This window comes from Ixodes scapularis, unplaced genomic scaffold, assembly GCF_016920785.2.
Source record: "Ixodes scapularis isolate PalLabHiFi unplaced genomic scaffold, ASM1692078v2 PGA_scaffold7__128_contigs__length_106722199, whole genome shotgun sequence".
In the NCBI taxonomy this organism is placed as follows: Eukaryota; Metazoa; Arthropoda; class Arachnida; order Ixodida; family Ixodidae; genus Ixodes; species Ixodes scapularis.
Window position 1 is genome coordinate 88,579,744 of NW_024609882.1, and position 26,189 is coordinate 88,605,932.

The 26,189-nt window shown below is 44.5% G+C and overlaps 1 protein-coding gene across 1 annotated transcript in view; it reads left to right on the plus strand.

The window, feature by feature from the left end:
- The window catches only part of LOC8043965 (lysosomal aspartic protease), a 45,506-nt gene that overhangs the window by 8,711 nt on the left and 10,606 nt on the right, over nt 1-26,189 (plus strand). Inside the window, exons 3-6 of the mRNA XM_002416473.5 lie at nt 1,031-1,154; nt 4,392-4,525; nt 8,543-8,727; nt 10,545-10,667. Coding sequence (XP_002416518.3) covers nt 1,031-1,154; nt 4,392-4,525; nt 8,543-8,727; nt 10,545-10,667 — 566 coding nt within the window. The remainder of the gene's footprint in view (nt 1-1,030; nt 1,155-4,391; nt 4,526-8,542; nt 8,728-10,544; nt 10,668-26,189) is intronic.

Consider the following 26,189-nt stretch of genomic DNA (forward strand, 5'->3'; position numbering starts at 1 on the left):
ACAGAAACGTTTCTTTTCCGCAGTAGTCAAGCTAGAGAAGTACCAACCTCTAAAGGGAATGTTTTTTTAGCTTTACTACTCTCTAGCATTTCTGGCGTGTAAGTAAACCCGTCTTTTTTTCTTTATTTCTTTTGCGGATATTTTCCGCATTAATGGCTTTCTTGTATTACCAAAATAATAATTTGATTACCGTAATTACTCGCACAATGAATGCACTCGCGTAATGAACGCACCCCCCAAGTCGGCTTCTAAAAAAATCTACTTTTTTTTTTTTTTCACTCGCGTATTAAACGCATTCCCAACTCGGAAGTCAAAATCTTGACCCGCCCCCCCCCTTTCCCTACGCGCGCGAAATTAATGCACTTTTTTATCCTGGTGCAGCAGGTTGCGAATGCATGGGCGTGGGCAAACAAACCAACTTGCGAAACGCGGAAAAAAAACAAAACACGGAAGCAAGAAAAAAAAACATAAAGACAAGCTTTGTTTTTTTTTTTGCTTATTGCAGTTTTGTTTTTGTGTCGCACGCAAAGAGATAAGAAGTTACCTCGATTTTTTGGTATAAAGGGTCCGTTGATTATGCATATTTGCATCGATTGTTTTGAAAAAAAAGTGTGTTCATTCTGCGAGTAAATACGGTACTTATTACTTGCGCAATAAACTAAAAAGTTAGAAGTTGAGCCTTTGGTGTTACCCATAAATCCCCAACTCTGCATTAATCGGGGCGAAAACGTAGTACCTGCCCCTTTATTTTAACCAGTTTCTCTCATTGTAGATTTCTGGAAGAAACAAAAAAAGTTTTTGCCAAAGCAACAAACATTTAACAACTAAAGAGTTAAGCTTTAACTTAAAAGTTAAAGTTTGTACCGACGCGATACAAGACATGTTTGTTTTGTCTCTTTAGCCAAAAAGTATTGCGAAAATTGGCAGTGAGAGCCTGGCAAGTAGCGACGAAAAAAAGCTTGGAACATCCGGGGGATGGGCAGCTGAAATGGATGCGATTCTTTCCTTAATAGCGCTCTTGCTACCCCAGGCCCAATACTATGGACCAATCAGCATCGGGAGCCCTCCGCAGCCCTTCCGTGTGGTGTTTGACACGGGTTCCTCCAACCTCTGGGTGCCTTCTAAGCAGTGCAAGTGGACCAACATCGCCTGCCGTGAGTCACTGTCGTTTATTAGTCCACGTTAAATCCGACAGCATCTCTAAGCTTGTCAAACCGTGAGATTGTATGTGTTCGTTGTCACAGCTCGACCTCTAAATTTGCAGTCTCTAACCGTTAATCATCAACGAAATTCATTTACTAATTGTTCATATGTCTATCCGATTGAAGTGGGTATTACCACATATTTTGTCTTTCAAGGCATGAAATGCTTTTAGAGCGCAGCTCTTAGGTGAACGTTTCCAGGTTTCGCAATGGCGCGTCGGCATCAGCGTAACCGCCCCTCTAAATTTAGCAGGAAATTGAATTGCCGTCGAGGTCACATGACGTCACTTTTCCCGCTTAGCGGGAAAAATGACGTCACATGACTTCATGCCATGTCACTGATGAACAAATTCAGTTTCTCCAGTAGATTTAGCAGGAAACTGATGCCACAGGACCTTGACACCAATTTAGTTTCCCGCTAAATTTAGCGGGGAAAACGACACCACAGGACTAGCCTCGTGGTGCGAGGTGGAGGTGCCACTGCATAACACCAGGCCCCAAAAAGTACAATATCTGTACGAGAAATATTTATTTATTGATGTCATGTCAATATTTATGTCATAGGTTGGAGGCATGCAGGAGTCAAATCACTTTTTGCTCATAGAATAGTTTGTCTTTTGTAAACAAATAAATGACACAGTATTACTTGGACCAAGATTTCAGTTTGGCATGCAGGAAAACAAAATGGCACTCAAAGGGTTAAAGCACTAAAAGAGGCTGCAGATTTGTGCTTGAGTCATTCTCATTCGTGCAGGCTCGAACAAGAGCATGTTATATTTTTTAATGCGAAAGCACTAACTGTCTCATGGAGCGAGCTGACGTCATCAGTCAGAAGCGCGAAAACGGCAGATAGTTTCCTTCCGTTCCATTGGCTGGCGCACGTCGACGGGGCTCCTATTGGCCGCTGCGCTTGTCAGTTTTCACGACTGCTCACCCCACGGCGCTGCGTGTCCATCAGCGCCAGAGCCGTTTATCGAGAGAGTTTGGCCATGCATTGGTTTGAATAGGCGAGCATCTCGGGGCCAACCACAGGCCGCGAAACAGCCCCTAGCGGTGGTCGTGAGCCCTAAATTTGTGACACGACTAATTCAAGCCGTTTTAGCGTCGCTAGAGTTAAAAGGAGTAACTCTCAGTGACTGAAAACTTTGTGCGTGCGAGGTTTTCGTCACGCCAATATTCAAGTGTAGAATAAACGAACGTGCGCTCCAAACCAGGGCCAACTTGCTAGAAACAGCGTCTCAGCTGAGACGGTGAAAGAAAGCACTGCCAAAGCCAGCGCACGAGCTGAGCGGGACACCGCGTCTCCAGGACGCTGTTCTAACAAGCCAACATGAGCAGTGCAGAGAAAGGCATGGGCACGAGCGCGTGGCTTTGGAAAGTGGCTCCTACGCACGAGTTCACATACAAACGAAAGCGTTTTGCTGAGCTAGGTTCACGCGCCTGTACCTTTGTCTTCACTGCCGACATTTGTTAGCTGGAGCAGAGTGGCCGAGATTGAACGCCTCTATTTCACGCTTTGAATGTCGTTTGCAATATTCTGACGTCGCGGTCTCCTGATTGGTCGACGCTGTGTCACAAATTTAGTTTACGCTCTAAGCGCGGGGGAAAATTTTCGGCGCTGGCGGCGGCCTTTGCTCCGCCTGTTGGCCAAACTCTCCCAATACACGGCTCTGATCAGCGCGTCATTAACACGGAGCGTCCAAGGTCACCGTGCCCAGGGAAGCACATGCGCAGACGGGCGACAAAAAGTATGCAGCAGACAAAAAAGGAAGTGGACGAGCGGCTCGCATGCTTTTGCATTCGCAAGTCATAAGAAGTGCTTAGGTGTACCTCAATCTTTTTGTTATTCTAGAAGTGAGGTGCCACAGGTTGATTTGTTTGTCTTGTCTCTACCACAGAAAACCTTTTGAAGGTGATACACAAAAAAAAAAGAAAATAGCTAGAAATGGCATGGTGCATGTTTTCATGGGGCGTGAGATTGTTAACAACGAACTGGAAGCAAACAATGACTATGGAAGGCGGCTCTGTAGGTTGTCTGAAAAAGTGGATACTTTTTCAGACATGCTCCACGCCACACGGCTGGTGTGGCGTGGAGCATTCGTCTGGTTGAAGCAGGTCAAAAAGACAAGCATATCTAACAGACATAAAGTACTTGCGACCAATACAGCCCACAAAAAGACTGCCCTTTAGAAGTGAAGCTTGATATTACTTCCACTTGTACGTTCAGGGTCTGGTAGGCTGATCACCAATCACTCGAGCGAGGAAGCATTCACCAGACCTGAATCCTTCAGCTCAAAGAGACCAGGTGGTTAAATTTGGGAAAGCCACAGAATCGAAACATACCATACACGTTTGCAAGTCCGGCTTCAGGGCGCTGCCATCTTGCTTGGCTGGGGTGCACTTGGACGAGTCATAATCCGATTACGAAGCTTTGCTAAGGCGTCGTAATCGGATTATAGCAGCGCCCAAGAGCGCACCCCACTGAGAAAGATGGCGGCGCCCTGAGACCGAACTTGCAAACGTGTATACCAGGAGTAAGGAAGAATGCATTTATTTATCCATTAAAGGGGAACTCCGGCATAATTTTGTTACTCACTGATTAGCTGATTCGCTACAAAATTGGTTCGACAAAATAATACTACCTAGACGCTTCTAAACTGGTAACCCTTAAAGTCATAACATTTTTTTCTTAAAATTATCGAAGTGTTTTGGTCCGAGAGGGCTGAGAGACACTACTCGTAACACTGAAAATAAAGGAGGACCTCAGGAAGGCAAACTATTTTAACCGTTAGTGTCGCTCGTACGCAATTTGCGGGGCATCTTCATAGTTGAGATAGAGGAGGACATGCAAAGTTTCAAGTTTTTAAGTTTATCCTTCAAAGAGTTCGGTAAAAGTACATCTGGCAAATGCTGCGCACCCTGAGGAAAACTATATCATAGTTTAGAGAAGGTAACGATAATGCTCAGTCATTTCGGTAAACGTACAGTATAACGCCTGTGCTATGGAGCTATGAGAGAAATTACAGAAATTATACCATTCTTAATAGATTGAAAAGTGTGAAAAAAAGTTGTTTTTGCCTCGAAGATGCTGCAGCTTTCTATAACAAACTGTCGTGGAAATGAAGTATTTGTAAAATGTGTTTATTTCGGTTGCTTAGGTTTGCCCACGATGTCTGATCCCCCTTGCAGTGCTCCACAAGAAGTATGACCAGACACGCTCCAGGAGCTACCGCAAGAACGGGACGGCCATCTCCCTGCGCTATGGCACGGGCAGCATGACTGGCTTCCTCAGCGTTGATACCGTGTCCCTGGCTGGCATCGACGTACGTGAATGCGGAAACATCCCCTCGCGCATGGCCGACTTGACGTTGCGCGTGGCTCCACGCAAAGGCATGGGCTTCAAACCCGGCCAACCTAGATCTTCATCTGATCTTTCGCGGATCTTCTGTGGTTTCAAAATGGGGGACCCTTTGTGGTCCTTGAAAGCCTTCTTGTGGGGTCCCCAAATCCCTAAACCATCAGCCAAGCGGTAATATTTTTCTTTTTAATCGATGCTGGCTGACCCAGAAAGCTAATTATAGATCCAACCATGTGTTCTGGGTGGAAAAGAGTTGATTATTCTGCATTTCAGAGCCTCAAAGTTGGTTTGCATAGATTTAGTTTTTTTACAGCTGAGCTGTTAAGGGCTAGTTTCCCCAGGATCGTGTCCCCCGCAAAGAACTGTCAACACAAAACTCTGGACAGCTACTGCCATCTGTGAGCAACGGCGGCAACCAGACAACCGGTTTACCGGCCTCGCTCATAGGTGGCGGCAGCCTTTCCAGCCTTTCCACTCTGGTTTTCACGAGAGTGGAAAGGCTGAATTTCGCTAGGCATCGTCCTAGATGTCGTCCTTGAAGCCGTCATTGATGTTTTCCTCGAGGTTGTCCTCGAGGTCATCCTGGAAGTTATCCTTGAGGTCGTCCTAGAAGTCGTCCTAGAAGTCGTCCTTGAGGTCGTCCTACATGTCCTCTAAGCGTCGTCCTTGAGGTCGTCAAAGAAGTCGTCCTTGAGGTCGTCTCACCATAGTACAGCTTTGCTGGTCTTCCTTCTTTACCAGAGTGGAAAGGCTGACAGTTTTTTTTTCATTTAGACTTTTGTTACTGTAATTGCCCATTACCCTCTCCTCCCTCCCGGTTAATGGGGCCCTCCTTTACTTCCATTGATCTGCCCAAAACATTAGTGGTTGAGAACAACTGTTCTAGAGCACTCTAGTAGAATCTTGTAACGTGTTCCTATGCAGACTGTTCTAGACTATGTAGTCTATAAGAGAAGCTGAAACTGGCAACATCAAGGCTGCCTCTCTCTCGTCGCACAGCGTACGGTCCCTTTCTGTTTAAGGGGGGATGTGGGGATCCTCTTACAAAGAACAGGAGCAAAAGTGGTTTTAGAAAGTCTGATATTTCACATTTAGGGCGCCTTTTCTTCGTGGTCTGCGAGTTCTTTTTGGTGAAGACTGTTGTGAACTGGTTATAAATAATAACTTACACTAGCTCAGTTAGCAGAATATAACTTTAAAGATTGTTTTTCAGAGCTGTATACTGATTGCATTTTGGTATGCCTGTGGAGCTGATATCATGGCAACCATTTTGACTAGTCTTGTACCCTTCACTTGATCAACTAACGTGAGTTATAATACACTCTTCTTTTTGTAGAGTTACTTCAACTTATATGGTGATCGCTCACCTGCGAACCATTTATGCCCCCCCAAACAAGGTTCGAACTGGAAATACTTGTGCGAGAAAATTGATATTTGTTTCTTGACAATGCTTGCCCCGCCCCCATTTGCTGGCGCTGGTTCGTGTATTGCAAGCATACCCAATTCCTCACTCGTTTCACAATCAATGTCCACATGTCGACAACAAAATGACACTCGAAGAAAGTGTTTTAAGCTCGGACTCGCTTAGCAAGGCCATGTAGGAGATCAGGTGTAAGCAGGAAACATATCACCTATGCTCTTGGTGCCTTTTAGTTTCCACCACCACCTGTAAAATCAAATGTAGTGGTGTGGAAACTTCAAATAGGTTATCCTCAGGTTCACTTTTTTGCAGCAACTTTCGTTTTAAGAAATCTATCATTTCAATGAATTGCAAAATTTACTCTTTGCTGTGGATGTTTCTGAACTGAAATTTAATGAGGAATGCAGCTAGATATTTTTCTATTTAAAGGAGGTCTTATTGCCAAAAACTAGGGTATTTATGAGGAGGAAATGCCCCACTATGTGGAACACTTTTCAAATTGATATTTTGCATAAAAAGAGTGCGCATTTCAGGGTAAAAAATCGATAGCCGCACTTGCCACATTGTCACGAATGACAGAAGCAGAAGTGGCAAAAATCCTGTTTCAAACTAAAGTTTATTGGGCGAACTTGTGCCGAACAAAATAGAGGAGGAGCGTCGAGACGGCAGACAAGCGAGCCACGATTTGGCAGCGTAGCAGTAAGCAAAAGCTTACTGTTACTTCGAAATGGGGGGAGATACCAGTTGAAAGAAATGCTACCGCATTTAAAAATTCCAAACTTGTCCGGAAGTTTTGAACACGCGTGAGCGCCGTATTTTCCCGACTATAATCCGCACCTCGTGCATACCGTAAAATAGTGCAGACCTGTGCCCAGTTCGTTCAAGCGCCCACTAGTGAGATTTCCCAAACTTGGGAATTCTGCAGATTATACGTTAATACTCATTTGACCGGACGAGCGCCCATGGACAGGACACGGACATACAATTTAGCGAGTGTTAACATTTGAACAGTACGTTGTACGTACCACACGATGCAGCGTTATCCAAAAAGAATTTATTTGAGAAAGATCTCAAATAACACAGTCACAGTCGACAACAGTCACATCTTTATGATCGGACGGAATCCAAGATGACTTCGTTTTGGGGCACGTTTTGGGGAGAGCTTCCTTTTTTCACAACCGCACCAAGGCAAAGGAATGAACGCGACTGACCCGTTTCCCTCCCCAACTTGGACAACTATTTTTGGAGATGACTGAGGATTCTACGCAGATTATCTCTGGGAGAGGGGAGAACAATGTTCACAAGATTGCATCGAGGGCCTTTCGACGCCCTTCACCTCCTTCGTTTCCCGTGAATGTTGAGTAGAACAGCTGGAATGGCAGGCACTTACCAGCCTTGTTGCTCACAATAGAAGAGAACACAAAAAGAGTGCTCGGCACACATAAAAAAAAAAAAAAAAAATTCAAGTGGCAACTTTTAAGGAGGGCTAGAAAACGTTGGATGCAAAACTGCAAAAATGTAGGTAGAGAGCCACGTTGAACGGGTCTTCACAGTCCAACAGAGTGGCAGAAAATTTCTACTGATAGAGGGTGCGAGAGTCGCACCAGCTGCATCAGCATCAGCAACATGGAGGCACGCCTAGGAGCATTTTTTTGGAAAGGTGTATAGTCCGGAGGATATGGTACAGTAAAATAGAAACAAATTCGGTGCAGTCGATATTTCTTCTTTAAGTTGAGACTCATTCACAATTCTACGCTGAAGACTGGTTCACTCGCGACTGCTTACGGCCGAGTGCACCTCTCGCGATATCTTTACGTTTGTGCGAATCTTTCAATTTTCCAATAGTAGTTTGGAATAATGCGCTATTCAATATCCGTTTTGAGATGAACCGCGATAGTCATATTTCTCCAAGCGTCGATCGCTCTCCAACTGTAGCGTTCGTACGAACGGTGGGGAGCCGAGAGGAATGTCAGTGTTGTCAGGTGCGCTTAGCAGTCGCACTCTCGACAACAGGACTCGGTCCACACTGACGAGAGTACAAAAATGGGGGTGTACGTGAAACGGCAACGCGCAATTATGGCAGCAGTGCCAATAAAATCAGTTGGTGACGAACTGATTCCCGCTAAAAAAAAGATGCTTCTCGAAGGGGTGGTTGCAACACAAAGAACGGTATGTGTAAATGGCCAAAAAAAGCGTCCATCCCCCATTTTTTCGCGATTATTTCCAAACTTTGATTGGGCACTTGTCCGGTATTTTACGGTAGGGCTTTCAGGTTTTCCCACTAAATTTAGCGAACGGCAGTCACTCGATGTCACCAGGTCATCCGACATTATCGCCATGACACGGTCAAGTGTTGCGGACCATGTGACCACGTTGCGGGATGTCACCGACGTACAATGCGACACCGTGGGGTTGGACACCGACTACCGTAAACAACTTCATTTTTGAGAGGACGTCAATTTTGCAAATATCGCGACTCCGAAAATATTGCCTAAAATAGGTCGCGCATATAGGTTACCCCGTGGTAAGAAATGCGGGCCCCCCCGGGCGACTCTCGCGCAGGTCCACAATCAGACGTTTGCGGAGGCCGTGACGGAGCCGGGCCTGACGTTTGTGGCTGCCAAGTTTGACGGCATCTTGGGCCTGGGCTTCAGCAACATTGCGGTCATGGGAGCCCCCACGGTCTTTGACAACATGGTGGCGCAGCTGCTCGTGCCCAGGCCCGTCTTCTCCTTCTTCCTCAACCGGTGAGCAACTTCTCGCTGCAATCAAACCCTGGGAGTTGCGAGCAATGCCAGGGGTTGAGGTTGCCCGACACTCTGGCAACCCCCGATGGTTGCGAGAAACCTCGGGCGCTCGTGGCAGCCATGAGCGACGGGAGCAGCCTCTGAGGTTGCTTGAAGCCCTGGAAGTTTGATGTCACGATGGGTGAGAAGAAGGGGTGCGTGGATTCCCTGCTCCTCTAATTCTACTTCGACGCTCCGAGTTTCATACTCCAAGCGTAGCAACTAATTGGAGCACACCATACGGGCCGAAGCTATTGACGAGCTGTAGACCCGCTTCCGACTGCACGGTTATCGCAAACCCTGCTTCTCCTGGATACGGGTGGCAGAAGCCGATATTATTTCCGAGTTAAATTAATTCGGGCCTTTGTGGGAGGGCAGAGTGTAAAGTAAGAAAAAAAAGATGACGTTATAGAGTTCCTTTAAATCTTCTAATATTCCCGAGAGGTTTAGAGACTCGCTTCGAGCACGTATGCAGAAAGTTATCTCAACCCATCTATTTATTGACCGTGTATCCTGTTCAGGTTTAAATAAAAGACGGCAGTCTCGAACTCGCTTGTCAATGCAGGAAACTGTCAGACTTGTCAAAGATGTTTCGTACTTCCATCTTGCGGCGCAAGACTTAATCGTCGATGCACCGCCAGCATTGCACCGTTCAGTAGATGGCACGTCAATTCGTTTTTGGGCGAGATGCACGAACAAACCTTTTCCGCACTGCTAACTGATGTCTCGGCTTTCTAATCGCATCTTTATTCGCTGGGCTAAGAATTCTACAAGGGGCAACAGTCCGACTGTTTTCTCATCTTGACAACTTTCTTGTATAACTGCTACTGACACCCTTAGCACGTTAATTTGTTTTCGGGCTAGATGCACGAACAAACCTTTTCCAGAATGCTAAATGCTGACTTATTGGTAGTAGTACTTTTGAATTTCTTTAAAGCATTCTCTACGAATCTTCCAAATTTGTGCTCTGTGAGGGGTTCCTCTTGCCAAAACCTGTTGGAGAACACGCAAACCCTACAGTAGAGTGCGCCGGAAACTAGGTCCGCCATGTTGGTAGCGGCGAGAAAATGAAACCAGGTACCCGCCTGGCGAAGAGCAGACGTGAACAGGCGGCCCTGCTTCCGGCGACAGGTGCAATGCAAATGCATGGACTCTTTCAGCTGTGGAAGAAGCGAGAGGCCATCGGTTCCTGAAAACAACGAGGCTCACGATTTTTCTTTCAGTTGTTACTTTACACACAATTTTTGACAATAGATACCAGCGGCGATGCGAAGAAACTTGCGGACGTTCTTGCAGCATGCAAGCCCATTTGCAACTGCTGAACTGAGCAGTAGTTCATTCACAAAGTTTTACCAGCAATTTGTTTCTAAATTCGTGTCCTGTTCCGATGCCTGTTGTAGGGTTGACATGCTTGTTTTTTGGGGGTTTTTTTGCGATAGCTGCCCAAAGTATGGGGACTACAAAACTTTGGTTGGGGCTAGTTGGTGCATATCGATTAAAAGGTTAAAAGGCGCGGACAAAACGGGACGAAAAAAGACACGTACGACGCATGGTGCCTGTCCGTGTCGTATGTGTGTCTTTTTTCGTCCTGTCTTAGCGTCTTGATTTTTGTTGAGTATTTTACCGCATAAATGGTTTCTTCTTTTTACACACTGTACAGTGCACGAAATGGGAGGAATACTCGTTCCATTCATATATATAAAAACATTTTAACGTCAAGATGTTGCAAATACTGGGCAGTTGGGTCCGAATGACAGTTGCTTTCCCGGTGCCTCTAGGAACACGACTTCCCCGACCGGTGGAGAGATCACTTTTGGCGGCACGGACGACCGCTTCTACTCCGGGGACATCAGCTACGTCCCTGTCTCAACCAAGGGCTACTGGCAGTTCACGGTGGACAAGTGAGCCATTCTTTGCACCACTCAATTAGTCCTTTCTTCACTTGTACACCACTCTGTACGTTTATGTACTGGTTGCTGTTGGCAAATTCTTTAAGAATAATGTTGCCTCGTTCTTTTTTTTTATTTTTTATTTTTTGCAAATGACGAAAAGTAAAGTGTTGCACACGGGACTGAGACCAACTCTCTCGGAAAATGAAACACCAACACCGATACAGCCGCATACCTACGAGAGGATTTAATATAGGTACCGTATTCCGTAGTCTCAAAGTTATACCCCGCCTTATATTCGAAGCTCAGTATAGCAATATCGCAATTTTTTTTTTTTTTTCTTGGGTCCTTCAACTGCCTCTTCGCCTTATAATCGTGACCATTTTATATTCAAATAAATACGGTAATTGGATTTTTGAGATACTCAAATTAAACACATTTTTGGAATACCAGCACGCTAATTATTTTCCGTAAATTCAAAATAGCTATTGAGAAAATCAGAACTAAAGGTTGTGCCAAAATCTACTTAAAAACTTTCACGCAATCTCTAGTTACGTTGTTTAACTTGCAAGTTGAGCAGGCAGTCTAACAAATGCACTATTGCCGCGCGCACAGCTGGCCAAGTAGGCAGCGCGGCCGTGGCCTGACGGTTATCCTGCTTGCTTCCCACACGAATAGCCAGGGTTCAATTCCTGGGAGCGACGCGTCTTTTATTTCTTCTTGCAATTTTGTATTCTGGTACATTCGTGAATCCCGTTGCTTGTTCGAGGTACAAATGTTCTAATCGCCGAACCTTCTAGGTCGATCGTTCCAGAAGCCAACGCGTGTGCATAAGGGACTCCGTGTGGCGATCCGCAGTCCGTCTCGCCCCAGCATTCGACTCTGCTGTTACGTTGATTTCGATGCCCGCGATGCTCCGTTGTTATCGTCTGTTTCCTTTTCGCTTTGGGCACAAGTTTGCCCCATTCAACGTTTCAGTTTCTTCAGTTATTCCTTGTTTGCCACCTTGTCATTCGTGACAGAATTTCTCCCACTTTTTACTTATTTTTTTAGGGGGAAGTCACACAGCACCAAAGCATTATAGCGGGTCTTCGAGATGAAAACAAAACACAATAGTAGGATAGGAATGCAATGTACAGTAAAGATACGACATAAAAAGTGCATGTAGAGAATAAAATCTAAAAATCGGGACCATGAGAAAAGATGAATGTTTCTTTTATCTTCCTCAAATGGTCTATGCGACTTGACTCGTAGCTTGGTACTTTCAGGTACTTACATTGGTCGATCCCCGTCAAATCATTAAAAGTCGCGGACAAAAAAACCTCAGTCGAGACTTTTTTCGTCTTTAAGGAAAAAAGGTTTCCACCCGATTAAATGTTTTATTTCGGTCGCATTTCTGCTATAATTTCCCGATACAAATGTTGCTGCATGGTTTTGAAGTATCTCGTCTACGAGGTGCTTTTGATGCGGATCCCAGAGAGCACGCGCATATTCAATTGTAGGTCTTACCAACGAGAAATAAGCAGCTCCCTTTCATTTTTCTGGAGCCTAAGTTTCGAACGAGGAAGTTTAAAGTTCGGTTAGCTTCTTTTCTAGCGGGTAACACGAAAATGAAAAGAAAGGGGTGCCTGACAAAGCAATCTCTAGATATTTCCTGTCAATCATTAATGCTCTATTTTTTACAGTTAATAAAATAACACGATGGGGAAGGCTCTCATTTTGTCACCCAAGTGACCTGCCCACATTTTCAGTCTTCAAATCCAACTCCAGAGTCTTAAAACACGTAGACAGTGTTGGGTGAGGTACATCGAAAAAGTACGTCGAGTAAAGTACAAAGTAAATGGGAAATTATGTATACTTCAGGTAAGGTAGTACACTGCACAACATACTTGCAGTAAAGTACTCCAAGTACAATATAGTTCCCAGATAAAGTATGTTTTACCCTTGCATGGTGCCCTTATATTCCCCTATTTTGAAACTGGTACGCATTGCCCCGAGGGTAATCGGGGGTGCATCAGTTATTTCCGGAAATGGCGGTGGATACAGTCAAGTGGCTACAGAGCATTTTTACTCTCGCTATCGAACTGTTCCACAGTATCAACTTGTGAGGCACCTAGTTGTGTCTGTCTTACAGGTGCCATCAATCTACTTTGAGAAAGGACCAGAGAATGTCTCGAAAGACAACCCAGTTTCACACGACAATATGCATTTTCTTTTTTCTTCATATTTGGGGAATGCGCACCTAACTGAGAGAAGAGTCAAAGTGCAGGTAAGCTGGGGAATTGCAGACATAACAAGACCTGAGACTCCAGAAGAAAGAAAAAGGAGGACACACAAAAAAAAAAAATGGAAGACTTTTACAAATTTCTATAACACAAAATTAGAGCGCAGCTCTTGAGGAGGAGGGGAGGGTATGCCCCTCCTCTCTACCCTCCTCCCGCAGTTTTCCCGCTAAATTTAGCTGAAAAATCGCCCGCTAAATTTAGCGGGGAATTGAGTTGCCGTTGAGGTCACGTGACAACAATTTTCTCGCTAAATCTAGCGAGGAAACTGAATTTGTCCATAGGTGACGTGACACCGAGTTGCGTGACGTTATTTTCCCCGCTAAATTTAGTGGGAAATAGAATCGGCGTTGAGGTCGTGTAATGTCACTTTTCCCGCAAAATTTAGCGCAATTATGCCGACGCAGACGGCGCAAAACAAGGAAACGGGCACCTAAGAGGTGAGCTCTAAAAGAGGACGACGCACACAATGTGTGTGTCGTCCTCTCTTAGAGCACTGCAGTCAATGCAGTCACTGCCGAGGTTCACCGCACTCAGCGCAAAGAACCACACCGAGTCACACACCGAGATTGTCAGCAAGGGCAAACAGAAGAACTGCCCTCGACACTGCCACACGTGCCAAGATCAACCAACTGACAGAAAAAAAAGTACTTTCAAGTTAGGAATTATACCCTGGAAAGTGCCAAAAAAAATACTTTAAGTAAGGTACAGGTACATACTTGGAGATTGTACTTCAAGTAAAGTACAAGTTATATTAACCTACCTATTAACCTTAAAGGCCGCCGTACAGTTCGCGCTTTCCACTTTTTCTGCGTTTCCTCCTCCCCTGCCCTCCTTTCCTTTCTTCACCCCCCCCCCCCCCGTTTACCGCCCTTCCCCGAGGGGACAACACGGAGAATGGATTAGGAGACGCCTCCGTTAATCCGGCCTAACCCGCCGAAAAGGGGGCCTGCTGCTTGACCAAAAATTATTTCGCTGCTCGAAAAAAAAAAAAAAAAAAAAAAAGAAAAACGCCGGGGGCAGCGACCGAATGCGCTTTGCGGGATGCGCAACGCTCCGTCCGCCTTGAACAAGCTTGTATGCACTGGACTAACATTTTTCGCAGCGCGGCAGGTTTAGTGTAGGTCCTATCATATGGTCCTGCAAGACTTCCCTGTCCGCCACAAGCTAGCCAATAATTCAAGAACATAACGACGGCAGCGTAGTCAAACAGTGTAAAATAAAATGTATATAATATTTATAAGAACACCGTTGTCTTCACTGCTTGGCTTTCAAATTTTTAGCGTTGCCAATAATCGTAATCAAACTATTTTTATGATTGAAGACCCCTCGTCGTGCATCGACCCCAAGATTACGCTTACGTGAAATATGATTCTGCGCGGAAGCGGCTCGAGTCACCGTAAACTTTTTTTTTTTCTTTTTTTCAACGTGGATTTTGCTTTTTAATTTAGCTGAAATACCACTGGCAGAACACGAATCGCATACTTGGAAGGTATATACCGTCTGAAAACTCATATAGCTGGTTGAGTGAATGCAATACTATCGCATTCGTTGAAGCTTGATTTGTTGATTCGAACTTCAACAAATCATACGCACCCATTCTCCCTATTCCTGTTTACCCAGTCATAGTCGTTCCCTCACGATGCAATACGTGTACAAGTAACTGCAGTTTATGCATTGTTGACGTTGCACAGCCGTGATCGCACGGTTTTTAGAAGCGCTATAGAACGAGCACAAGCGTCGAATTCCAGTACACTGATTGATTTTTGTCTCACCGCCGTGACGCCACACGAGAAAAGCGATTTCGTTCTGTCTGTGAAATTAGGAACACAGAAATCAAGCTATAATCCCGGTGATAAAACAAAACGAAATGGATCTCTGTAGCCAATACCCAACCGTTTGCGAGGTGACTAGGCGAAAGCATATATTACCTCCGTACCTTTACCCTCTGCACACCGCCAGAGAGAGTCATACAAACTCCTTAGAGCTATTGCCAACACGATTGCGTTTGCAAGCCGGTAGTTTGACTCGGCTGGGATTCGTCCCTTTCATAGCTCTCTATGAAACCAGAAAGGTAGATACTTTTCTACATAGGGTGGGTTTGCCCGGGGCCTCCAGTTATTTACGGCCAAAATCACACTGGAGGCGCTTCAGCAATGTTCACTCTGGTCGACACACGTGCACTGTAAAAATGCCAGTCGTCTACTCTTTCCGAAAAGATACTTGACGAGCCAATCTTAGAGACCGACGGATAACGAGGCCGAAATTATGCTTATACCTCAAAAAAATTATAACACAAATTTGGCCTCGTCATTCCCAAACTGGTTGCCGGACGAAATTTTCTATGCGTATTGCAAGCCAGGGTTGGTAATAGTAACATAAGATACGTACGGCAGAATTCCCTTCCATAAATAAAATTATTTGGCTGACGCCAAAGTAACGCGAAATTGGTGCAAAGAGTTTTGCAAAAGGGAGCGTAAACCGAAAAAAAGGGAAGAAAAAAAGACAGAAGAATAGGAGAAATAAGAAAAAAAAATTCTCTGGTGACGTGGCCAAAAAAATTTCTGTTCATGTGATCTTTATTGTCACGTGACCGAACAAAAAAAATAAGCGAAATAAAAAAAGAACACGAGAAAAAAACCATCTCCTGCCCGGTTTCGAAGCTAGGCCCTCTTGATCGTGAAACTAGCGCGCTATTCGTTGCGCCTAGTTGCGCCAACATAACTTTTTTTTTTCTTTCTTTATTGCAAGTTGCGCCAACATAACTCTGCCTGTAATGCTCACGCATTCTCACATCATAGGAGAAAGCTTAGGTGCCTTCGTAGTTTTTCATGCATGTGTTATTTTTATTTGTGTCTAGAGTTCACGTTCCAGAATGCTTTTAGAGTTTTGGAGCAAAACGAGTTTCTTCATCTGAGTCACCTTCTAGAGCCAGTAGACCGCACTGGGTCCTCCGGCTAATCAAGCAGCTATTTTCAAATTCTCTGACGTGCCCGTCCTCGCATCCGAGGTCGCCGTTTGACAAGCTTATCTTCCACCTGGTAGCCGGAACCCCCAGCAAAGCGCACATGAAGGCTCCCTACCCACGGCAGCTTTGTTCCGTCCCCACTCCTTCTCGAGAGGATGGCTCGCCCCGAGGCTAATCCCATTCTCTAGACGCCCTTTCCACCCAACGCTGGCCCTTTCCCTCCCCGTCTCCAGCTTCGGGAGAGAAGGTTCTTCCCTGCAGAACGTCCCGTTTGTACAGCGGCCTTTAAGTAGAATGTACCTAAAGTGCTTCCCAACAACACTGCATTTAAATAATGCATCTAGGTCTGATTGTAAAACAGCAACATCGCTAGCATTATGTACTCTGGTATACGAAACACAGTCATCCACAAACAGCCTCTAGGACAAGATGATGTCTAATGCTATGTCATCGATAAATACGAGTGATGAAGGAGGTCCCAGCACCAATCCTTGCGCCACACCAGACGTATCATCAATAAAATAAGACCTTGCCCCATTAATGACAACACGCTGCCGTCTTCCAAAGAAATAGTTTTCGATCCATCGGACACATTATCCTCGAGGTTTACGAAGCTGACTTTGTATAACAACAACGGGCAATACACTTTATCAAAAGCTTCGCATAAATCGAGAAAAATGAGGTGAGTTTCACCTGCCTTCTCAGCAGTTGAAACCAGATCACGATGAAGTTCAACGAGCTGCGTAGCCCAAGAGAGACCCTTCGTGAAACCATGCTGAGCAGGAAAAAAATAACTGTTTATATAGAGATGTTTAACCATGTAGCTATAAATAATAGGTTCGAAAATTTTCCAACATATGCTGCCCCAAGTCATCACCTACCCACTTTTTGGGCGAATATTGATATGAAAAAAAAAAGGGTAATTGCCCACCCCTACAAATTCCCTAACGCAGGCTGCGCAATCCGCGAGCATTCATCCTACCCGAATGACGCGGCCACATAACTTACAGTTGGAGGACGTTTGTGACAATAAAACGAAAAAGGAAAAGACACTTCTTTTTGTTTCTGCATTTCCTCCCTTATTCCTGTGACCTTGAATTCGTAGTGCATGCGTGATAAAGGAAAACGATAGAGGTAACAGAATGAAGTTTTGTTTTGCTTACAAAACGAGTCTGTTCAAACAAAAAAACTAAGTACAAAACATAAATACAAGCAGCAACCCATTCAGGGATGACAAGGTCAGCGAATGCCCCGTATCCTGGAATGTAACCGCGGAGTGTAAGTTCAAAGTCTGTCTCCACCGCACTGAACCCACAGGTAAGACAAAGCCTACAGGTAAATAAAGATTGGCTAAAGCTCCGCACACAGACGTTAGTAGGGCATCCCATTTCAAACTCCGTGCTCGTGATGCCATCCACGCCACGCAGCAACCCCGCCTCAACCCGCGTTGATAGCACAGACGTACGCATGTATGCACCAAAGCTATTATAATGTACGCTAGAGGTTCGACTGGCGCTAGTGTCTACGCGACTTCCGTGACGCAAATTGAAGCAGACAGCAACCAGTCTACTTTTGCGGTGCTCCTGCGCATTCCTACGGGAAAACACGCTTGCATTTTGCCTCTTCGCCGAAAAATAACTCAAAACGCTTTGGTTTTTTGGGTCGTACCGAATAGTATGTACCTTGATTGACACTGTGAAAGTGAAAATCTTTTAGTTGGCGCATTTTTCTTCATCAATGAACGATGTTTAACTTCGCTACATTTCAGTCCCAAACATGTGTTCCGCAGCAGGTGTGTACAAACAAGCGACGATTCGAAGCAAAATTACAATCGAAAGCAATGCAGAGCTTGTTCAACGCTCGCCAGCATTCCGGTGACATTTGTATATTGATGTGCCAGTCTTGTCACTATATAAAAATGACCCCGTCGTGCATGAGCGGATAAAAACATTCAAAACGTAGAGAATAAAGTCCGTGGGCTATAAAAGGTGTCTCTTCGTATTGTTTTCTCTGCCGGGCAGCTTTTGTCGGGTACTTGTTCTCAAAGATTTCGAGCGTGCGGGTGATATTTTGAACGTAGAACAAGCAGCTTCGCTCAGAGCAGAAAGAATAAAGTGGTACTTGCTTATTTAATATCGGAATAGATTACGTGGCCTTCAATTTATTTTGACCGTACATGCACGTGTAGCTACTTACCCAGTGTTACTGCGTAGTTCTTGCCGTCTTTCTTAATTTCCAGATGTTCTTCGTTCGTTTGGCACGTATATCCCCCACGCTGAAAAGCGCCGACGTCATGTTTGCGCTAACAGTGTCCGACAGTGCACATAAATACACGTACGAAGCCGGTTTAGCACCGTTTTTAATGCGACGAATTTGGAAGAAAAACACGGTAACTGACCAATTATTGCGTCGGCCTGCCTGAGAAATGTTCCAAGCTGCCTAGTACGTACGAATTATTCGGGATATTTGCTCTTATGATCGAGCGCAGAGAGAAAATGCACTTGCTTTTTCCGATAGAAATGCATTACCGGAAGTCAATTTTGGACTGGTTGCTGTCTGCTTCAATTTGCGTCAGCACACTAGCGCCACTTGAACCTCTAGCGTACATTAGAATAACTCTACGGCACCAAACGAGAAAGTTGCGCAAGAGGTGGACAAGGCACCCGACTTGGCTCAACGCAACAGTATTTCCCAACACACTGGCCGACTTTCCCTCCTCTTCAGCATCGTTCTTCGTCGCTTCTTTGGTCTGCTTGCTCATTCACTCGTTGCGCCTGGTTGATTTTTCTATTTTCTTGTTGACCCTTTTTTTTTTATTATTAAGGGGGGACACTACCCAGAAAAAGCAATTTCTGCAAAAAAACATTCATTTTGAAAAATGTCATATTTACATCCACCAACATCTAGAGGGTATTTCCAGAAAGTTTCATTAGTTTACACTGCATAATTAATTTTTTATAGATTATTTTCGGTCCACCAACGCTAAAGAAAAGGCAGAGGTTAGAGCACTTTGAACGCATTTTTCTCCATTCCACTTTCTGGCATAAATGTCACTTTAGGAAAACTATTGTTTTGTTATTACATAACTTGGATATATTTTTATGAGTTTTTCTGGGGTGAAATTTTAAGGGGAAGATAACTATGAGCTTGTATTTTTTATTTTTGTCATTTTTCATGCTCAAAAACAAACATTTTGGACAAAGGATGGAAATCTAAAACACTATTTGTGTTTATGTGGCTCTATTGTCATGAAAGATGGTATAACATAGAAATATAGCTCCATAGTTATCTGCTCTGAACTGTCCTAATACCATATAACACATGAAAACGACAAATTTATAAGTAATTTTAAAACAATAGTTTTCCTACGCAGGCACGCCCACTTTCATCTTTGAAGGCTTGCAGGTTTTTTTGTACGTCACCCAGGTTAACAAAATTTGGCAGAAATGTTCTCAACATCAACAAAAACAAGCCCTGCAAATATAATTTAAATCAGACAAGTGGTTCAAAAATTTACTTTTTTGGGTAGTGTCCCCCCTTAAGGAAGCAGCAATAGCAGTGTTAGAAATGTGCTTTCACGGAACAACGTTGGCGGCGTATGCCGATCGGCGGTGTTTATGTTTATTTTTTATTATTTATTTATTACATGTACCCCACAGCGCCCGTGGAGGCATTATAGTGGGGGAGGGGCAAAAAAAAAGAAGAAAAACAAAGGGCGTCACAGAACATTAAGTAAAAGCACTCGCAGCCTGCAGCAAGGCATAGAACAACATGAAACCAGCCCTGCGAAAATGTAACGCAGAGAAACGCGCTCATTGTTGCACCAATATACACGTAACAAGGAATAACACATAACGAAGACAGCATACATTGAGTGCTAAAGGCCAAGCAGAGCTTGAAAAATGTTTGAGTTGTTTTTCTCTAACACTAATTCCTCCGGTAATTCATTCCAGCTCTGAATAGTGCTCGGGAAGAAAGAATGTTTAAAAATGTCAGTTTTGGATGAGAAAGGTCTAATTTTCCTCGAGTGATCACGTCTTTGGGAAATGAAATGTGGTTCAAGTAAGTATGTTCCTTTATCAATTCCAGAGAGTTCGTAATGGATCGCGTGTAGTAGTTTTAATCGAAGGCATTTACGGCGAGTTAGGAGAAGCTCCCACTTGAGCTCCTCTTTTAAGGCGGTCACGCTTTGACGCCAATTATAGGAGTTAAGAAGTTCATTGTGCGTATGCAAGCAACGGACTTTGCGATAGTAAAACATTCTTCCATGAGCATGTCTTGCAGAAAACAATGAAGCAAATTCGAGTTTTGAGTTTAGTATATCTCGTGCGGCTGCTCTAGGTTTGTACAGAAGAATGGGCATGAGCTGTTTCTAAACTTTTTGTGCTTACCGACCGAGACATGGCCCGCCCCACTTTTTTATGAATTGCAGGCAGCAATTCATAAATTGAATTGGTAGGCGATGACTCGGGATATTACAGTATGTATACCTTACAGTCTTACAAATCGAAACCATCGCAGCTTTTGCCCGTTTTAAGCGAGCACTAACAATTATTATTCGCGTATTTGAGTCGTATCGACCATCTGTTTATTACGTTTGAACTTCTGTCCCCATTTCCCTCTGTAAGCTTCTGCCCCGAGGGTACACTAAATAAACAAATCTCTCCGTTAATGCATTCAACCAGTTTTGAGGCAAATCAGTCACAATTAAAGCTCCGCCAAAGCTCCCCTTTATAGACACGTCAAGTGCATAGTACATATATATATGAAATTAAATTAGCAGATTGAAAACATAGAAAATGTGGCAACAGAGTGAAGGTAAGAGCGGAAATACCTCCGGGGCAACTGGAGAGCTTTTAGGAAGGTGGGAACAAATTATACAGTTGAATCTCGTTACTTCCTACTCAAGGGGGTCCGAAAATTTGTTTGAATAGAGTTGAATTATCGGGAGTTTTCTCCCATAGAAATGCGTAGGATGGAACCTGCATGTTAGTTTGAATTATCCACAAGTTTCAATTAATGAAGGTCAACTGTACTGACGTAACAGAATGCTATCGTAATCAAATGGAAAAATCCTGGCAGCTTTAACCATGCAGTGAAGGAACAGCCACACTACCATTCACACCCTGCTATCTTGAGCTCTGCGTGCTGTCTCTTGAAAAGTAGTGACATGCAACTTTGCCCCCAATAATATCCTTTGAGCGCTATTTACTCGTTTCTAAGTCAACTTAAGAATATTGATTCTAATTCGACCCTCCCTCTATCATCTATGTTTTAGCTTAAAGGGGTACTCCACCGTTTTTTTCATTGTCTCCGATTTGCTTGAAATCTTGCTAAACTAACCAACAAACATCGCCAAAATAGTACCCCAAATATTAGGTCAAAATATTGTTTTTTCGCGAAGTTATTGAATTTACAGTTTTGGTCTTCACCATGTTTTTCAAACTGAAGGTCTCTACTGGTAACAACAACAAAGTGACGTCAGTGGAAGGCAGGGGTTAACTTTTTGGACTACAGAAGTTGTTCCCAACGGATTTGAAGCAGTTTCTTGGTGTCAAATGAGTGCTTTGGAAGCTCGCTCCCGTATCCGCGCTCCAGTACGGAACAAATGATTGGCATATTCTATTTTTAGACTGCTCGCTCGACTGGCAAGCCTGCCTGCCACTGACGTCACGGCACTGAAAAGTGCCCGAATATTTGAATATTGATTTTTGCATCATTTTTATTTGCCGATTTCACAATACCTATTATGAATTTCGCGATGCTTAATAGCATACCGGAAAGACTAAAGGCCGGGGAGTCAGAAAATATAGTTTGTTGAGGTAGCTCAAAAAATCGGTGGAGTACCCCTTTTAAAAGAGAAAATTTTAGCCACAAATTTATGCCACTGCGCTTTCTGAAAAGCAATTTAAATCTGGCAAATGATTCAATCAGAGCACTTTGGTCCAAGCCATAGAGTTATTCTAATGTACGCTAGAGGTTTAACTGGTGCTAGTGTGCTGGCACAAATTGAAGCAGACAGCAATCAGTCGATAGTTGACTTCCAGTAGTGCATTTCAATGGGGGAAAAGTGAGTGTGTTTTCTCTCTACACTGGATTATAAGAGCAAATATCCCGAATAATTTTTGTGTACCAGGTAGCTTAGGACATTTCTCAGTCAGGCAGACAAAATAATTGGCCAGTTATGGCATTTTTCTTTCAAAATAATTGCATTAAGAACGATGCTCAAACAGCTTCGTACATGTATTTATTGTGTGCACTGTCGGACACTGTTAGTGCAAACACGACATCGGCGCTTTTCAGTGTAGGGGACATGTGCCAAACAAATGAAGGACATCTGGAAAACCGAGAGAGACTGCAAGAACTACGCAGTAACACTGGATCAGTAACTCCCTGTGCGTGTGTGATTGAGGTATATTGAGGGCCACATAATATATTCAGATTTTCAAGAAGTAAGTACCGCTTCACTCTTTCTGCTCTGTGTGAAGATGCTTGTTCTAGTTTCAAAACATCGCCCGCAAGCATGAAATTTCCGAGAACAAGTGCCTGATTAAAGCTGCCCATCATAGAAAATTGTAAAAAGAGACACCTATCATAGCCCACATTTTATTTAGGTTTTGAATGATTTTAACTGCTCATAAAGATGCAAAAAGGGGTTATTTTCATACAATGACAATACAAACACATGCTATATTCCTTTCGATTGTTATTTTGCTAAGAATTGTTGCTTTTTCCTACACACCTGCTGTGGAACGGAGGTTTGGGCCTGAAATATAGCACATCGTTTACTGATGAAGAAAAATGCACTAACTAAAGCTATTGCACTTTTACAATGTTAATCAAGGTACATACTATTCGGTACGACCCAAATGACAAAAGTTTTCCATGTTATTTGCCGGCGAAGAGACAAAATGCACGCGCGTTTTCCCATAGGAATGCACAGGAGCATCGCAAAACTAGACTGGTTGCTGTCTGCTTCAATTTGCATCCTGGAAGTCACATAGACACTAGTGTCAGTTGAACCTCTAATATACATTATAATAAGTCTATGATTTAAGCAAATGAGTGGGCTTACTAGCACGTAAACGTTGCAAAAACTAAATTAGTTATTGCACCATTTTTTTAAATTTTATACATTATCGTAGACGGGAAAGCTTTGTTGGCGCCAAGTCGGAGGATTTTGAAAAAGCTTGCACGAGACCATGATGCAATGCTACTACCGGTTCGTAAATCTCGCCATTACCCGCCGAAATTCATGTTGGAGGCATTCGTTGCTGTTATGCAGCGTTTTGTGTGCTTTGGGGCCGTGTTCGCACTATAGTTTGTCCGCTACTTGAGGTATAAAATTGTCCCTTGCGCTGTAATTCATTGTTCCAGTCGTAAAAGTCGGTGAGAAAACGGAGCTACGGCCAGCAGTGGTAGGTTTTTCCAGAATTCCGGCAATCATTAGAAACCAGGGACGAGGCAACACTCGAGCCATCGGTTGGCCGGAGTCATGAATGGCTTAGACGGAAACACCAGCACAATCGCGATGAGGCGGGTAAAGACGGGACCAGAACGCGCCAAATCCCGGGAGCTAACATCTCCGGTCCCAAGAGAAAGAACGAGAAAGAAAGCAGACAAAGGGTTAGTCGTGTTTGTTTTGCCGCAACAAGTCGAAGTTGCTCGAGCGCTTGTCACGTTTAATTAATTTTGTCAATGCGCGATTCCGCTGTTTTTCTGCAGAGTGAGAGAAAACGACCAAGTAGAGACCATTCAATGATGTTTTGTTGCTCCGCGAGTGATACAAGCTCATCGGGACCGTGAACCGGGACCGCCAATATCCGCATCCATTCCCCGTCGTTCCGAAGCGGCAAAATTCTTCGGACCTTTCACTCTAGATATTACCTCTATACACTCTATGCGGGAACTATAGGGGGCGCTTTGAAAAACGCGCGCAGCGCCGCTAGCGGAGGAGCTGGCGTTCGACCGTGACGCGCGTTCAGCAGCCTGCGGCGCCTTTTCGCATGCCAAGTTGTGGCGGCGGAAGCGCGCACGGACGAAACTTTTGCTTTTTGAGCCGATACGTTGAGGGTGACGTTTCATGAATGCTGGGGCAGACCTAAGAAGGGCATTTAGCTGTTCTCCTCTTCTTATATATTGAGTTTTAGTCGTTATTCGGGGGAATTTCTCTAGTTGCGGCCAAAAAAGGAGTTGGAGCAATTTTCCGAAAAGGCAAGACGGCCGCCACCATAATTGCTTTGAGTGGGAAATTTATTTCGGTCGTCGCTGTAAACGTAGGACTGCTGGGACGATGATATTGGAGGCGAGTGAGAGATCCACTAAGTTTCTGCACGAAGTGTGCCAAGTTTTATTAAGACAGCAGGTGTGAAAGTTGTTTCTAACGAATGAAGAAATAAAGCTGTACGGTATATCTAATATTGGACCCAAAATGTTGTGTTATAGCGGGCTGTGCAAAGTGCAGATTTGGGCACACAAGTGCTTGGACTTGACAGTAACATGACACAGCACTTGTTATTAAACAAAAGGTGGCATAGGGAAACCAGGTGAAAATTTGGTTTGGGCGGCGTAACTCAATGGGAACCGGTTTTGACCATGAAAAGGCTGTCAAGAGAATACCACTGGTCGGGGGAGGTGGAGACTTTAGAGGTAGGAAGGGACTAGTGGACTGTACTTCCAATGGAAACAACTTTACGAAAGGTGGTTCCAAAGCCAAGAAAACAAAGTTGTCGGCCAACACACGGTTTGGCCGCCAAGGGCTTTTGCGGTCAGCTGTTGTGTAATAACCTGTTGTGCGAGGTGCTGATTTTTGGCCCGCAGGTACTTTGACATGACCGTCACTTGGCACAACACTTATTATAACAAAAATAGTTGGCATAGCGGAACCAGGTGGAAATTTAGTTTGGGCGGCGTAACTAAATGGGAACTGGCTCTGACCGTCAAAGGCTGTCAGAAAATACCACTCATCGTGGGAGGTGCGCACTTTACAGGTAGCAAGGGACCAGTGGACGGTACTTCCAGTTCGAACCACTTTGCAATAGGTGGCTCTAAAGCCGAGAAAAAAAAATTGTTGTCTACAGAACTTGGGGTGTCAGTGTTTCCACATCCAAAAGGAGGCTGATCAAGAAAGGAAGCACACCACATAAACTTCCATACTCAAACGCCGATTCTCCAGTGATGCCGAGTTTCATGGTTGTTTTCTTTAGATTTATATTTGTCACTTTTTTTACCGTTCAAATCTTTCTTCACGAAGTACAGATTGCGTGCCATACTTGTCCGGAAATATCATCGACACGTACGATGGGGACGAAACTTCTTTGGAGGGCATTCCTCCAACGAAATCGGCACTGCATACCCGCGAGTGTGGGATGGCATTTCAGTTCGTCCCATCGGCACTAACACATGTAGGCGTTGCTGGTACGAAAACAAACGCAGAGCGCAAAGCGGCAGTGTAAAATATGTCAGCCGTGCCGACACAATGGCTGACATGATCGGGAGACCAAATTTCTCGCGTCATACGGCACGGCTCCATCGTTGTCGCTGTCCCACAAAACATCGGCGAGGTGAAAAACTGTGAAACTTTTTTTTGTCCCCACGAGATACGACGCATGACTATTGAAGCACTTACAGACGCAGCACAGGCAGCACTTCATGCTGTGAACCCAGCGCAACAGCACCACTCCGACTTCAACGCGTACCAACGTAGGCGGCGTGGGTTTTGGTTTCATTTTCTCTGGTTCCCTGCCTACCTTCGGTACCGGCCGCGAGGCGGCGCGCCAGTCGCGTCGCTAGGAGTGTATAACCTGGACAGAAAAGCTTACCCCAGCTAAGGGTTTGTGGACCACTTCATGTCAGGTGAGGAACCTCTTTGCGATTGCCTAGGACCAGAAAATATTCTGCAATGACTCTGCGGCACTACTGCTGCCTCATTCAGACTCCGAATGCTTCCAACATGATGCCATGGCACTGCTAGCAGACGACAATGTTGGTTTTTATTTGGAGTCTTACCGGGAGTGACGTCGGGTGTGAAAAGCCTACCCAAGCGCATACCTTGCAGCGAGTCTCCAGCCATTGGGTTTGCATAGAACATGTTTCTTTATGCTAAATGTAAGAATGTTTTCTCTTAAATCCGCTTTATTTTCCGGTACTGCAGGAAATTTTCTTAGGTCGAGTTAGTTTCCTCGGGATGCTTTCTAGTGTAGGGTGTACGTAACACCTTCTCCGCCGTGAGTGGGCATCAGAAACAAAATGGCCAACTTATCTCCATCTTATGCATAAAGTTGG